The 17,137-nt window shown below is 45.3% G+C and overlaps 2 protein-coding genes across 2 annotated transcripts in view; one reads left to right on the forward strand and one right to left on the reverse strand.

Annotated features, from left to right (window-relative positions):
- naaladl2 (N-acetylated alpha-linked acidic dipeptidase like 2) overlaps nucleotides 1-17,137 on the reverse strand; it is a 526,866-nt gene that overhangs the window by 277,218 nt on the left and 232,511 nt on the right. The gene's annotated exons all lie outside the window — the stretch shown is intronic.
- Nucleotides 6,925-10,929, forward strand: LOC146546929 (uncharacterized). The gene is made up of 2 exons (XM_085263602.1): nucleotides 6,925-7,946; nucleotides 10,788-10,929. Exon 1 carries the CDS (start codon nucleotides 6,929-6,931, stop codon nucleotides 7,754-7,756), a length of 828 nt encoding a protein of 275 aa, XP_085119728.1. The 5' UTR covers nucleotides 6,925-6,928; the 3' UTR covers nucleotides 7,757-7,946; nucleotides 10,788-10,929.

Consider the following 17,137-nt stretch of genomic DNA (forward strand, 5'->3'; position numbering starts at 1 on the left):
ACACACACACATATTTCTTTAATTAATTAATTAATTTTTTTTTTACTACTTTTATTAACACTGTAAATTCACAACACATAGAAAGTGAAAAATGACAGGCTTCACTGTTCACTTCCAGTTCTTAGTACAACAGCAAATTGCAAAATTCTTAACTTCCTTCACTATTCACAAATATTAAAGAAGGAGGAAAAAAATAGCAGTAATAAAATAAAACTATTTAGTGACACATTACTAGGGAATGTGTTATTGACAAACACTGCAGGGGTTGCTGCAGCATCATATTGTTAATGCACGATAGTAAAAATGAATCTAACTTAACATCTCACCATTTTAAAATAAACAAAAGGCAGATGGGGCGTTCATGGTCATTACACTTATTAATGTGGGCTAGATGGTCAGTGACCTGCTAAAACACTATTATTGTGTTTACAGATGTGCATTTGGATGCTCTGGGATTCTAGGCAGAAAACAAAGCACATCAATGCTGTGTAACCTTCTGAGATAGTGGGTGATTTGGGTCACCTAATTTTCTTTAAATACTGCACCACCAGCTGTCACTTTTGTGAAGAATTCCTTTTAAGTATTTGCTGATGTTGCTGTAGCTCTTCTTAATTCAGGTTAGCTTAATCATTCCTAATGCATTAATTAAAAAAAAAAAAAAGAAAGACATTTTTATTTAACTTAATGAGTAACACTAAGATTCACAAATAATTTTGCTCATTTTGAAATTATTAATTGCCTTTGCCAACATTTTGGATACTTATATTTTGACATCTTTCATGCATTTGCTGATTAGAGCTGGGTGTGTAATTAGCTGTTGCCTTTGCAAATTAAATGTTTCTACAAAACATCAGAGGTGTAGGTAAAATGAAGGTTATATTTGTGATATACTTTTATGTATTTGATCTGAGATAAAACTAAGAAGAAAAAATGGGGTGAAAATTTTTGTCAAGTTAAAAAAGAAATTTTCCAAAATAGGATGGCGGGTATTATCATATTGTCATTAGAGGCTGGCTGTAAATGGAAGCATAGCTTATTTTAGTGGTCTTTAGTAGCATAACAGACGTGTATTTGAATTAAAATGTCATCAGAATTAAGAACAAGTGTCTATGGACAATATCAGCCAGGTGCAACGAAAGAGCAGCTGACACACCAGCCGGTTCAGTGACATTTAAACTGCTCACAACTTCTCTAAAGTCAGCACATTAATAGTTTATCTACCCTATGTGTCTGGATGCTTTAAGTCAGGTTGTGATTGGCTGCAGAAGAAGAGGAAGCTGCTCAGTACCTAAACAACAAGCTTAGAATCTCATGATATTCCTTCAATTATTATGGTAAAATTTTGCTAATTGTGCACATTTGAATGATTAAACCAATGATCCAACATATTTTGCACGCTGTTTGTTAGTTTGTAGTTAGTTTGCTGTAGTGTTAGTTTGTTACATGCGGCTAGTGTAGTCCTAGTGCCTGTCCCAACCCCTAATACATGGTAAGGATTGCAGGAAGGGCATAAAGTCTTGGCCAAATCAAACATGTGAATCATAAAGAATGAGCTTTCCACAACGAATCAGTCAGAGCTCGGGTTAACAATGGCCGCCTCTGGTGCTGTTGGCCAGCAGGGTGGTGGTGGAAACTGTGCTAATATCGGCCAAAGACAAAAGTACACACTGTAGCAAGGCAAGGGTACCAAACTCAAGCTCTGTAGCATTAGCGTGCTAAAATAACAGAGAGGTGAGATAACTATTTTAAACTAATAAACCAACTCTTCCCACTCATTGTGTTGAGAGGAGTGGGCTTGCTAGCAAAGCTAATGACTCACGTTATGATAACGGCTTTACCTTTTCAGCTGCCTGTACACATTTAGGCTACTACAGCATTTATTACATATTCTTCTTTGAATTTAGACAGATGTATCTTTTCAAGAGTCCACTGCACTCACACAGACTTGCTTTTCTTTCTCTCAGCAGATTCATTATATGACTTGTTGGTGTGAAAACGTGAGTTTGCACCATAAGTGTGCATGCTGTACAGCAGCTTGCAAGTATTCCCAAAAAAATTACAGTGCTTTCAAATAACTTGTTTACTGTAACGATCAGCTTTCATCTTCAGTGTCAATGTGAGACTTTGTAGGGATCCTTTATTTCTATACAGTTTAGTGTTTGTATTTAATTCAAAAGAAGTTTCTTCAAATCCTAGGAAAAGGTAATAAGGGGAAGAACACTTTGAACAGGCAGCTGATGGTCATCTTCCCTGAAATTATGTGAACCTGCTCTCACCTGTGAAGACAACAGGATACCAGTTGTAGAACAGCCAGAGTAGCAGTCCCAATAAAGGACTGGCAATGTTTGTTCTCTTCCTCCTCCTTACTCTGTTCCTTTTCTCTCAAGGCCAAGGTAAGCCAGAGTAAGTAACCAGACACATGAGTACAATAACCTTAGTTTTTGTCTTTATTTAGAAGCAGCAAATGAAAGGTCATCTAGGCCTTTAAGTGTTCAAGACATGCCAGTATTTTCACAGCGATATGGTCCAATCTCTGAAGTAAAATATTGTGGTCGCCATGCTATGCTGCACTGAGGTCTAGCAGGACAGCAGGATGAGCATAGAGAGGAATTCACTGTCAAGGGCCATAAGAAGATCATTTGTGAGCTTCCTTAGAAACTTGCTGTGTCTGTGTTATGATGCGCTCGAAATCCTGTTAAAACTATTCAAATAAACAATTTCTTTGCAAATTATAAGTTACGTTTTTAACAACTACTCTCCAGCAATTTTTGAAATAGAAGGAAAGCCAGTAATAATTGGTGTATAATTAGCTAAGACAGCTGGCTCAAGTAAAGGCTTTTTAAGTACTAGTTTAGCACCGCCTTAAAGGCCTGTGGTACGTAGCCTGTTAATGAAGACAGATTAATCATGTTTAAAATTGAAGCATTCAGTAAAAGGTCTTTGAACAGCCTTGCAATGAGGTCTAAAAGACACATTCATGATTTAGAGGAACTAGAGAAAGAGTAAGTAAATATCAGCAGTTATTAAAGTCTCTATACTTAATGAGATATCTGTTGGGACAGCAATGAATAATTTGAATAATTTGAATGAATAATCTTCTTTCTCACAACACTGTTTGGGGCAATTTTTAAATAATGGGTCACTTTGACATTTCGAATGCACTGAGTCTTTAGTCGTTGTTCAGCTTTTTTTTTTAACAAATCATTGATTAGATGTGTCAATACCCGATGTTTTCCGAGTCAACATTCAAAAATTCTCATTTGAGCTCGATCTATTATTTTCCTTATAAATCAGAGACTTGGTTTTCCTCAGATATCGCTGTGCAGTGAACCTCTATCTTTAGCACCAGCAGACATGGACATGAGTGTGTAAGCCTAAGATAAAGCAGAAAGGGACCATCAGAAAGAGGATCAACTTTTTTCAGTTTACATCATTCTTACTTGATCCTTCTTTGGCTTTATCCTGCTCTCTGCAATCCCTCTATCTACCTGCTAGTATGCGTGTGTATGTGCGAGTGTGTGTGGCTCAGTATCATGGGCTTTAAAAGCTTCATGAAATTTGTAATCCTCCCTCTGCACCGTTATTGATCCTTGCGTAAAGGTTTATCTAGTTCTTTTCATTCCTCACTCATGCAGTCAACACTGTGTTTCGTACACATACGAAGCATCGTAATGTTAAAATGCAGCGTGAATGCATTGTGCTCAGAAGGAAGTAGTATCTTCTAAGATGGGGAGGAAAAGTACCATACACATGTGATCACATTGGAATATCAAAGATTGATAATCAAGAAATGTTGATAAATACTTTTTTCCTTAATACTGAGTGTTAAATATTGTTAAGATATTCATTGTGTGTACTCATGTTGTACAGTGTTTAACTGCATTATGGTTACTGTGGTTTAACAGAGACAGTATTTTAGTTGCCACCACAAGGAGGCACTGTTTCATTGTAAGAGCACGGATGCTGCGTCATCACGCCCCTAAGACAAAAAAAAGTATACCGCAACGAAAATGGCACCCATGAGAAAAGTTTTGCCGCATGTTGATGAGGAATAAAGTTCCCAAAATATTAAGGACATTTTTGCCTCCGTCGTCATTTTCCTTCGAGTTGATCGCTGTCGATGCTGCAATACTCAACAGGTTATGGGCCCAGGGCCGACTCGAAGAAGAGTTTTTTTCTCATGAAGATCCGGAGCCACAACGGATAGCGGGCTAACGGCTAAATAGCAACATGGATCAACGAGGAGCAAGCAGGCTGCCTCGACTCATGTTTGACGGAGATGAGACCAGATATGAACTTTGGGAAACTAAGGTGCTAGGATATTTGCACTTGTTGGGATTAAAAGCCACTGTTCTGAAGGAACCGAACAGTGAGGCTGAAGTAGCAGCAGACGGTAAGAAGAACGCTGACGCTTACGCCGAGTTAATCCAATTTTTGGACGATAAAAGCCTCTCACTGATTATGAGAGATGCCCCTGATAATGGGAGAAGAGCATTAGAAATATTGAGGGACTACTACGCTGGAAAGGGGAAGCCCCGAATCATCAACCTGTACACCACGCTATCATCGCTTCAGAAAAAGAGGGAAGAGACTGTCACAGACTATTGTCGTGTCCAAATTCATGGGCTGCATTCTCCTGAGGCCGCATTTGTAGACCGATTACGTCACAGCGACGCGCCGAAGGCTGTCCAAATTCGTAGACCCCTCCGAATGCAGCCGACAAATGCGTGCTCCTTTTTCCGAATTTGAAGGATGGGTCGGGTGTGTCCTTCGTGGCCCACCATATCCCAGAATTCATAGCGCGGCCCAGCCAAGCTCCAGTTTCCGTCTAATGGCGGCCGCTACTAAGTTTTAAAATTACTCTTATTAATCTTTCTGGGTCACAAAATAAACTTTTAACATATTTTCAGGCGAGAAAGTAGCTGTGTAAACATCAAATATCTGCTCGGTTTACCAAGATATCGCATCTTTGCTAAAGTGCTTCGACGTTTTCGGAGACGTCTGCTACCCACCAGCTCGATAGCTAGCCGGGAGCTCGAGGGTTACTGATGCGGCCGAGAATGGCACAACTCCCGGCACATCATTTTCAGATCACCGCGGACTTTCGCTGCTCGGGTTAAACGTTGTCAGCCGGTGATCAGCTGTGATCAGCTGATCACGGGGCCGGGGTTAAAAGAGAGACGCCACCCACCTGTTCGCCGCTCAGACATCATTCTCTTCGTGTCAGGAGCTCCGAAACTCTGCCGACGTCAGTCTCCGCCTGATTCAGCAACCGTGAGTGATTATCCCTTCAATCCTTTTTCTCTTCCCGGCTCCGCTCGCTCTCTGTCGGTAACGACCGTTCCGAAGCCACGCTTCGTGCACTGATCGTTACTAGAATAACTGCGTGCCTGCTCCAAACCCACCGCTAGCCTTCACCGTGCTTGGGTCTAGCCAGCACGCCACACGGGCACGCCGAATTACTGTGTGTAACCCGCCCGGCCGTGACAAACATAATATATAAGTCACTTAGACAACCTAAAAATGTTATTGTTGGGCTTTTTTCAGTGTTTTGTTTGTTCGTGAGTAAATCGGTTTGGCTGAGATTAAAGTTATTAGATTAGATAAAATAAAACTTTATTAATCCCCCGGGTGGGTTTTTACACAGCTGACTAAACGTCAAACAGAAAACTGATTAAACAGAAGTGTGAGATGGCCGAGAGTTTACTCCAGTGTCCTGTTATATTTTAGACAGCAAGGAGCAGACGGCTGAGTTTATTAAACTCCACCGAGACAGCGGTGACGCTAATCAGAAGGCTAGACCGTCCAATTTCACGGCCGTTTACTTCCGGCCTACCTGATCTTCTGAGGACCCGGCCCACGTAGACCGCGAAGGCCGGGTCCTCAGGAGAATGCAGCCCATGAATTTGGACACGACCCACGTCATCAGAGCAGAGGCCACCATTACAGCACTGCGCAATGTGGGTGAGACTTTAGGTGATGGATTATTGATTGCTATGGTTTTAAAAGGTCTACCTGAAAGTTTTAAGCCATTTGCAATACACGTTACTCACGATAAAGACGATATGACATTTGCTGAGTTCAAACCAAAGCTACGGAGTTTCGAAGACACTGAAAAGTCAAGCGCATCCGAGTGTAGCGACAACGTAATGAAAACAGGAGGAAGAACCGGGCGTGAGCACACGAGATCCAGCGCACAATGCAAATACAAGAGCGATGTGGACATTGTGTGTTTCAAGTGTGGACTAAAAGGCCACCGAGCAAAAGTGTGCAGACGGAGGACGTGGTGCAGTCATTGCAAAAGCAGCACACACAGTGATACCACATGTAGACATAAAGACAAACAAGATGTCGCGCGGAAGGTCGCAGATGAGAGCGGCAACAGATCCAATGCAGAAACGCCAGATTATGCCTTCAGGATTAAGGGCGTAGACATCAAAGTCCAGCAGTCAGCGTACAGCATTGAGGAGAAAGGCCTGTTGGTGGACACTGGGGCTACCTCACACATCATTAACAGCATCGCCAAGTTCAAGAGCTTCGACGACGCGTTCAGACCGGAGTCACACAGCGTAGAACTGGCAGACGGTACCCAGTGCAGAGGCGTCGCCCAACAGAGGGGGGACGCAGAGGTGTTCCTGATTGACAATACAGGCCAGCGACGCAAAGCAACGCTGAAAGATGCGCTGTTTATTCCATCATACCCCCAGAACATATTCTCTGTAAAGTCAGCCACTGCATTAGGAGCAACAGTCACCTTTAAACAAGGGCAGGACACGTTGACCCACAAAGACGGTACTGTGGTGGACCACTAGAGGGCTCCACTCACACCCAGTGTAGAGGAAGTGTGTTCCTGTGTTTTGTGGCGCGATATGGCAGTTGATGTTGGAGACGAATAAAGAAGGAGTGAGAACTGAGAGCTGTGTCGTTGATGCTTACCTCCACATTGGTGACCCCTGACTCGAGCATGCAACGGGCCGTAGATAACGCACACTCCGCTATGGATGCATCAGCGGCCGCCGGACCTCCGCCTCCTGTTGCAGCTACGTTCGCTGTGGCGCTGAAACTGCCGGACTTTTGGCTCCATGACCCCCCGTCATGGTTCGTACACGTGGAGGCTCAGTTCGCCCTTCGCGGCATCTCGGCTGACGACACGAAGTATCACCATGTGGTGGCCTCGCTCGACCCGCTGGCCACCCGTCGCGCGATGGCGCTCCTCCGGGACCCACCCGCCCAAGGGAAATACGCCGCCCTCAAAGAGCTGCTTCTTCGGCGCTATGCCCTCTCCGACGCCGAACGAGCCGAAAAGCTCCTCAACCTGTCAGGCTTGGGTGGCGGTACCGCGCTCGAGCTCATGGAGAACATGCTATCGTTGCTCGGGCCGGATGACGGTGGTTTCCTCTTCGTGCACCTCTTCCTTCGCCAACTACCGGCCGCCGTGAGAGCTGTCCTCGCGAACTCTCCGCTTCTGCCTGCGAAGGATTATCGCTCCCTGGCTGAAGAAGCGGATCGTATTCTCCTGGCTAGCCGCACTTTCGACGTTCACGCCCTGGCTACGGACACGCCGGCGGCACCTTCCACGCCTCCACCTGCCTCCCCCGGAGCATCCGCCCCCTTGCTGACGGCAGGGATTGCTACACGCCGGCACCGCGGAAAGAGCATCTGTTTCTACCATCAGCGTTTTGGCGACAGAGCGCGTCGCTGCCTGCCGCCTTGCGCTTTCACGGCCCAGGGAAACGGACCCGCCAGCGCGCCGTAGCAGCCGCGACCGCTGGCAATACAGAAAGGCTGCTCTTCATAGAGGACTCGCGCTCCGGGAGACGTTTTCTCGTGGACTCCGGCTCCCAGAAGAGCCTCCTTCCCCCTACCGCTGCCGACGGACTAGCAGCGAACTGTGGGCCGCAGCTCATTGCAGCTAACGGCTCTCCCATCAAAACGTTTGGGGAAAGGTTGGTGACTGTTTGTTTTCATGGCCGGGATTTCCAGTGGAACTTTGTTGTTGCTGCTAGCTCTGTACCTATTTTGGGTGCTGATTTCCTGTGTGCTCATGGACTACTTGTCGATGTCGCTAACAGACGTTTAATCGATGCTCTCTCGTTTTCTTCGCTACCCTGTTTTACTCGGGCCGCCGAGCCCCTGATTCGGGCTAATGTAGTGACCTCCGGGGATGCTTTTCAGCGTTTGCTTTTAGAGTTTCCATCGCTGTCTGTCCCTAATTTCTCTAGCACGGTAACGAAGCATGGGGTTGAGCATTATATTCCCACGGTCGGGCCCCCGGTGTTCGCGCGCGCGCGCCGCCTCGACCCCGCGAAGCTGTCCGTCGCTCGGGAAGAGTTTGCAGCCATGGAGCGCCTTGGCATTGTACAGCGTTCGAACAGTGCATGGGCCTCTCCGCTTCACATGGTGCCCAAATCGGACGGTCGGTGGCGGCCATGCGGAGATTTCCGCCGTTTAAATAATGCCACGGAGAATGACCGTTACCCCATCCCCCACATTCAGGATTTTTCTGCCAATCTCGCCGGAACGTCGATTTTTTCTAAAATTGACTTGGTGCGGGGGTATCACCAGGTTCCCGTGCGCCCCGAAGACGTTCCTAAAACCGCTGTCATTACCCCCTTCGGCTTGTTCGAGTTTTTGCGCATGCCGTTTGGCCTGAAAGGTGCCGCCCAGACCTTTCAGCGGCTGATGGACTCCGTTTTGCGTGGGCTGCTGTTCGTTTTTGTTTATCTGGACGATATATTGGTGGCCAGCTGCTCAGCGAGCCAGCACGAGTCCCATCTGCGCCAGGTTTTCCAGCGTTTGGAAGCGCACGGCCTGATCATCAACCCTTCCAAGTGCCAGTTTGGGTTGCCTGTTCTGGATTTCCTCGGGCACCGCATTTCCGCTGAAGGTGTGGTTCCGTTGCCCGACAGAGTCCAGGCCGTTTCGGCTTTCCCGCGTCCCACGTCGGTTAAAGCGTTGCAGGAGTTCTTGGGGATGATAAATTTTTACAACCGCTTTCTCCCCAGAGCTGCCCACCTGCTACAGCCACTCTATGCTGCCTTAAAAGGTAAAACAGCCAAAGATCCGGTTGACTGGCTGCCTGAACGCGTCCGTGCGTTTTCCGCAGCCAAGTCGGCGCTGGCTGACGCCGCCCTGCTGGCCCACCCGCTTCCGTCGGCGGAGATCGCGTTGACCACCGACGCCTCGGACGTGGCAGTGGGCGGAGTGTTGGAACAGCGGGTTTCAGGTCTCTGGCAACCGCTCGCCTTTTTCAGTCGTACGCTCCGGGATGCTGAACGCAAGTACAGTGTTTTTGACAGGGAGTTGCTGGCCCTGCACCTCGCAACACGGCATTTTCGTTTTTTCCTCGAGGGTCGCAACTTTGCTGCGTACGTTGACCACAAACCTTTGACGTTTGCGATGTCCAAGGTCTCTGACCCATGGAGCGCACGCCAGCAGCGCCAGTTGGCGGCCATTTCGGAGTTTACCACAGACATTCAGCATGTGGCTGGTAAGTCCAATCACGTCGCTGACTGTCTCTCACGTGTGTTGGTTTCTCCGGTGTATGTCGGCATCGACTACGCTGCCATGGCCACCGAGCAACGTGCTGACCCGGACGTCCTTGCCCTTCAGTCAACAAAAACGGGCCTCGTGCTGGAGGACACCCTGGTGTGGGACGGCGGTCCGCACCTTCTTTGCGACGTTTCCACCGGCCGCCCCCGCTCGGTGGTTCCCCTTTCGTGGCGTCGTCGTGTTTTTGACTCGGTGCATGCCCTCTCTCATCCCGGCGTCCGGGCCTCGGTCAAGCTGGTCAGCGCCAGGTTTGTTTGGCCGGGCCTTCGCAAGACGGTGAAAGAATGGGCGGCGGTTTGTATCCCATGCCAACGCTCGAAAATCCACCGGCACACACAGGCACCCCTCGAGCCTTTCCGTGTCCCAGGTAGGCGTTTCGATCACGTTCATGTGGACCTGGTTGGTCCCTTGCCGCAGTCACAGGGTTTCACGCACCTTTTGACTGTGGTGGACCGCACAACCAGGTGGCCGGAGGCGGTACCCCTGGCGTCCACGACAGCGGCGACGGTGGCCAGGGCGTTTTTGTCAACGTGGGTTTCACGTTTCGGCCCCCCTGCTGACATTACCTCGGACAGGGGCCCCCAGTTTGTTTCCGAGCTTTGGTCTGCTATGGCTGACGGCCTGGGAGTCAAGGTCCACCGCACCACAGCATACCACCCGCAAGCTAATGGGATGTGCGAACGGTTTCACCGGTCACTTAAGGCCGCACTCCGTGCTTCCTTGACAAGTGGCGACTGGGTCGAACGTCTTCCGTGGGTTTTGCTGGGTTTGCGTAGCGCGGTTAAAGAAGACCTCGGGGTTTCCCCGGCTGAACTGGTCCTCGGCCAGCCTCTCCGGGTCCCCGGGGAATTCTTACCTGAGAGCCCTCCCCCATGTTTCGATACCTCTTTGTTGCCTTTTCGCCCCCCAAGAAACTCATTTCCTGTTCCTGGTCCTGTGCACCACTGCCTGCCTGACACCTTTGTTCCGAGTTCATTGGACTCTGCTCGTTTCGTTTTCGTCAGGCACGATGCCCATAGGACTCCGCTGCGTCCACCATATGACGGGCCATACAGGGTTCTTAAACCAGGCAACAAACATTTCGTTTTGGACTTTGGCGGTCGGCAGGAAGTTGTCTCTGTTGACAGACTTAAGCCTGCACATGTTATGCAAGAGGATCAGGTGGTCCCGGCCCAGGCCCCTCGCCGCGGCCGCCCACCTGCCACCGGGCTGATGGATTCTGTTTTTTCCCCCAGGAGCGACCCGAAATCAACGGAGTCCGAGTCGTCTTCAGCTTTTTCTGACCGCCAGTGCCAGCCTCGCTCCCGGGCTGGGTTGCCCTCTGTCAGTTCCCCACCCCCCCAGTTCAGCCGCTCCGGCCGTTTGCTTAAGCCCCGGGTCCTGGACTAGTTCTGCTGGGTGTTCGGGGGGGGCATGTGTGGTGGACCACTAGAGGGCTCCACTCACACCCAGTGTAGAGGAAGTGTGTTCCTGTGTTTTGTGGCGCGATATGGCAGTTGATGTTGGAGACGAATAAAGAAGGAGTGAGAACTGAGAGCTGTGTCGTTGATGCTTACCTCCACAGTACTAACTTTAACATTCATGTGTATGGCAAGTTGTACTATTTGCAGACTGAAGTTGAGGGTAATGATAAGTGTAACACCTGTCATGACATACAGGCATGACATGAGATATTAGGTCATTGCAACTATGAAGATGTAGTAAGATTGCAAGGTGTGGTTAACGGTATGCAGATTAAGGGGAGAACCGATAGACCTGAAAAGGAATGTGAAGTGTGTATCCAGGGAAAGTTTGCACAAACCCGAAACAGAGATCCTGATACAAGAGCAAAGGCTCCTTTACAAATGGTACACACAGATTTAGCAGGTCCGATAGCCACTGAATCTATTGATGGGTACAAATATGTGCAGTCATTCACTGATGATTATTCAAACTCAGTGTTTGTATATTTCCTGAAGACGAAAACTGATACAGTGCAGGCAACAGAGAAATTTCTAGCGGATGTTGCACCATATGGCAACGTAAAATGCATTAGATCAGACAATGGGACAGAGTTCACATGCAGAGATTTCCAAACCCTGTTAAGGAAAAATGGCATTAAGCATGAGACATCAGCCCCGTACTCACCCCATCAGAACGGTACAGCCGAGAGGGGGTGGCGTACTCTTTTCGAGATGGGCAAGTGCATGCTAATTGAGAGTCAGCTATCGAAATGCCTATGGAACTATGCCATTCAAACTGCTGCTGTAACACGGAACAGATGCTTTAATAAGCGAACAGGGAAAACACCCTACCAAATGCTGACAGGTAAAAAGCCAGACTTGTCAAATGCAGAAATTTGGGTCTGTGTGCTATGCATACAAACAGGACAGGGGGAAACTTGATTCAAAATGTGACCAAGGTTTCTTTGTAGGTTATGATAAGAACAGTCCCGCCTACTTAGTTTACCACCCTGAAACTGAGAAAGTTCAGAAACATAGACTTGTTAAGTTTGTGAGCAAAGTAAATGTAGAAAGACAAACACAGACAGATGAGGGAGAACTAAATGATGACTGTAGCAGAGTAAGACAGCCTATGGCTAACAGACCTTCAGAGAAAGGTGACAAGGACAATGAGGTTCCAGAACCTATTGTGACAGACACAAGTCCACAAAGTGGTATACCTGATGAGCGTGAACGAAAAGAGACAAGTGTGACAAGTGATGGATTTGTCAACAAAAGGTATCCTCTTAGGGAGAGAAGAAAACCGGGACATTTAAATGACTTTGTAGCTGCCAACAGTGGCAGCGATGAGATCCACACTACCATAGACTACTGCTACAGGGCAGTGTGTGGTGTCCCAAACACATTTAAGGAAGCCATAGAATCAGCTAACTCAAAGAACTGGATCAAAGCCATGGATGAAGAAATTCACTCGTTACGGGAAAATGACACTTTCACCCTAACCACTTTGCCAAAGGGAAAGAAAACAGTGGGGGGGAAGTGGGTTTATTCCGTTAAGAGTGACATTGAGGGAAACGACAGATACAAGGCAAGGTTCGTAGCCAAAGGTTACAGCCAACAGTTGGGGATAGATTATGGAGAGACATTCTCACCAACAGCCAACTTAACCAGCATAAGAGTTTTGTTACAGAAAGCAGCGCAGGAGAACCTGTTACTCCATCAAATGGATGTGAAGACAGCATATTTACACGCTCCCATTGATTATGAAATCTACATTGATCAGCCAGAAGGTTATGAAGAGGGAGAAGGGCTAGTCTGTAGATTGCAAAAATCCTTGTATGGGTTAAAACAATCTGGTCGTAACTGGAATAGGATCTTGCATGAATACCTAACAGCGAACAGTTTCAGGCAAAACCCAGCAGACCACTGTGTTTATACCAAAGAGACAAAAGATGGTAAGGTGATTATGATCATCTGGGTGGACGACCTGATAATTGCTGCTGGCAATGAAAAGGTAATGAAGGATGCGAAAGAAATGCTTTCAGTCAAATTTAAGATGAAAGACTTGGGCAGACTTAAGCATTTTCTGGGTATTGATTTCACTCAGTCTGATGGATGTGTAACAATGTCACAAGAAACCTATGTCAACAAGATGCAGAACTGTAAACCCAGAGGAACTCCCTGTGATCAGAAGTTGTGTTACACAGAAGGTGCTACTAAGATAAGAGATGTGAGGATGTATAGAGAGGCTGTAGGCAGTCTTATATACCTCGCATCAGGTACCCGTCCTGACCTGAGTTTTGTGGTAAGCAAGTTATCGCAACATTTCCATGAGCTTACAGAAGAACAGTGGGGAACTGTGAAACATGTGTTGAGATATCTCAAAGGGTCCAAAGACAAGAAGTTGTGTTTTAGAAGAAACACAGATGAAAATTTGGGTCTAGTGGCCTACAGTGATGCTGACTGGGCAAGTGACACTGGCGACAGACGCAGCACTACTGGTTACTGTGTACGTCTATGTAACAACAGTTCTTTAGTTTCATGGAAGACCAAGAAACAGCCCACTGTTGCGCTCTCTACCTGTGAAGCAGAGTATATGGCTCTGGCTTCCACAATGCAAGAGTGTATATATTTAGAGCAGCTTTTGAAAGGTATAGATGACTACAGCTACACTCAAACAATAGTGTACGAGGACAACCAGGGAACAATTGCCCTGGCTAAAAACCCTGTGAGCCGACAGAGGTGCAAACATGTGGACATTAAATATCATTTTGTAAGGTCCATTGTAAATGAAGAGAAAATGTGTCTGTTATATTGCACCACTGAAGAAATGGTTGCAGATGTTATGACCAAACCTGTTTCTAAGCTAAAACTTGCTAAGTTTGCTAACGTTATGTTTGGTGCTTAAAAGAAAAAAAAAGAGAGAAAAAGAAAAAAGGAAGTGTGGTAGAGATTGTACAACTGTTTATCGTTTATTGTACAACTTTTCTTTGATTCCAGCAACCTGAGTACAAGAGGGGGTGTTAAGATATTCATTGTGTGTACTCATGTTGTACAGTGTTTAACTGCATTATGGTTACTGTGGTTTAACAGAGACAGTATTTTAGTTGCCACCACAAGGAGGCACTGTTTCATTGTAAGAGCACGGATGCTGCGTCATCACGCCCCTAAGAAAAAAAAAAGTATACCACAACGAAAATGGCACCCATGAGAAAAGTTTTGCCGCATGTTGATGAGGAATAAAGTTCCCAAAATATTAAGGACATTTTTGCCTCCGTCGTCATTTTCCTTCGAGTTGATCGCTGTCGATGCTGCAATACTCAACAAATATGCTTAAATACTGAACAGTAACTGCCTAAAAACTATCTGCTGTCACCGGAAATGTTAGTTTGGCATCATTGCTGCAAAAGCATGTCCAGCAATGAAATGAAAACGCTCACTTCCTGCCACTGCTGGGAATGTTTAATGTTGTTTTGGTAAATCTTTTCCTTTTAGAAAATCATGAAAAACCAAATGTAACAAGATGTTTTATCATTTTTGGTACCTTTTAATGGCACAATAGCAAAATTTTAACAATGGACACATTTAAGTTAAATTGATTAATTATTAAATATATGGTTTTATTTTTTTTATTTAACTGTCAGTAGAGGGTAGGAAGAAACATGTAAACTGTAGAAAACTAAACAAAACCCAGAAAAATAAACAAGTAGATCTTCAAGAAAAAGATCTTCCTCATTATTCGCTCTTTTTATTTTCACCTTTTTTCTTTTATTGTTATGATTTTTTTTGCTTAGGTTTTTGAAATGAAAACATGTATTTTACATTTTTTCATCTTTTGTCAGATTTTAAGGGAAAATCAGGCTCAACATTCTGCTTATTAACTGTGGTTTTCTGTTTGCTGCACAGAAATTCACAGATTTTCCAAGAAAACTTCAGTTGCCGTGTAAAAAAAATAGACTGCACAAAGAATGAAACTTATACATCCTTTCAATTTGGCTTACATGGATACATTTTCACAATTTAAAAACGATTGTAAAACGCTTCTCAGAATCTATTTTGTTATAATTATGGTTGTGTCTGCTTATATTCGCCGCTACAACTGTTCGTTAACAGACTCATTCACAGGGACAGAGGAGAAGCTGCCACAATTAAACGGGAGGCACATGTAAGGATGTGCTACTGTGTGATTTTAGCCCCAAGGAGTGTGTTTTCCATGTAACATGCTCACATCCTATGTAACTTCTAACCTTCCAGTGCGCCACCCGCTGACACACTATTGTTCACTGCTCACCTGTCTCTGTTTGAAGTCAAAGAATTACCCTTGGGTTATGAGAAACATTAGACTTTATGATGAAACCATAAACACACGTACATGTGCATACTGATATGCAAATGCCTTTTGAAGGAATTCCAGCTGCGGGCATTGGAAAGACTGATAGCAATGCAGCTCTTTAATCTTTTGAACCTAAGCTGTTTCATTTTTTGGTGTTTGTTTGTTTTATTTTTTTAATATTCACATCCCGGATGCTCCAGCAATCAGTTATTAGCTCATATGCAACTAACCTGCTACATATGTGACATATGTGACAGAGCTTTGGAAATCAAATAAGATTAGGAAATGTCAAAAGTGCTGGCATCAGAAAGATCATAAACCGGCATGGCAAAAGGAAAGCAGTAGAAGGAGTTACAGTGTTACTGAGTAAAACGGCACACTACAACTCAACTTCAACAACTGGAATGAAAAGAAAAAGGAAATGAATTGAGAGATAAAACTACCATAACAAGATCAATAATTGCAACTACATGCTCAGCTCTAAGTATGGATTGCTTTAGGATAAGAGGTCACGATGCACAAGTCTCATTATATCACAGTAATGACAGCAGCTGACACTGAAAACAGACTGATAGATGGTGAGACAACCCCTGACAGTACAAACCTACATCATCATTATCATTAACCTTCCCCAGACAGCTTACTTTCAGGTGTCTCACACATTTTCTCTTATCACACTGTCGGTTGAAAAGAGAGCGAGACAGCTATTTCATTGCTTTGGTCCTCACTGAAATATGAAGGGGACGATGAACTGCAGCAGCTCTGGCGATCAGCAAATCCTATGCCAATCGGCTTCAGCAGCAAATTCAACATCAGCAAATACTCGAGTGCCTAAGGTTTTTGCCACATTAAACATGGGTTATCAAAAACAAGTAAGCATGTTGGTAAGCTGCCATTAGCATTTAAGATAGCATTTGGTTTCTAAAGGTATAGTTGTGATAGTTTCTTGTCTTTTTTCACAAGGAGAAGCTCACAGATCAGATGCATTCTTGTTAAGCCACTAACGTCACTAGAATCTGCAACATCCAAGTTGTCCTTTTTGTATTGACGCCTTAGCAGAGTGGCTGTGACAAATATTAGATGCCAGAAGAAATGGTTCTCATTTAAAGAACAGCAGAGTCAATACTGGGACAAGAAAGAGAAAGAGAGAAGGTCACAATGCTTCTACTTCATGTCTGCTTTGTTTTGACTCGCCGACATGTTTTCTGTGGACTTGTGTTTTACTTTTGCTTTCATTTGCTGGTTTAGTTTGAAAACCAGTAGTTATATGGTAACAAAAATTAGGGTCTGGATTACAAGAGACCTCACTGGAGCAAGTGCGTTTAATTGAGAAACCAAAGGTTCCTTTACAACGATGCTTGTGTCATGAGTTGGAAGTGAGAGACAACTCTCATTATTCCCAAAAAGTTCAACACAGCACCAACACCTTCCATGTGCTTGTGAGATGCAAGCGGATTTGACAAAATTGCTGTTTTTCGTGCCTTTTTAGTGAGACTGGCCTTCTTTTTTTTTCTAAGAGTGAACAAACTTCCACATGTTTTGATGGTCAGATTACACATTCGTGATGATGAATCAACTAGTGAGTCAATTTCAGCTTGCCATCATCTGCTGAACTTGGCTATCTTTAGCTGTCATTGCAAAGTTTCAAAGGTGCCTTAAACAGTGAGGAACTCTCCCACACAGGGACCTTGCTGAGATACATTTACACATTTACATATGCGTAGCAATCGTTGGTGATTGCTACAGACTTTAAGGGGATAAAATTATTATGCTGTGCTTTAGTGTTCAGCTTCATTAAGCTGTCTGCTCA

This window comes from Mchenga conophoros, linkage group LG23 (assembly GCF_057382185.1).
Source record: "Mchenga conophoros isolate Kocher_MC1m ecotype Shallow Benthic linkage group LG23, M_conophoros_male_GT1.1, whole genome shotgun sequence".
NCBI lineage: Eukaryota > Metazoa > Chordata > Actinopteri > Cichliformes > Cichlidae > Mchenga > Mchenga conophoros.

What these genes read in the sequence shown, in the direction of transcription:
- LOC146546929 (XM_085263602.1), top strand. Translation starts at nt 6,929, where the DNA reads ATGCTTACCTCCACATTGGTGACCCCTGACTCGAGCATGCAACGGGCC.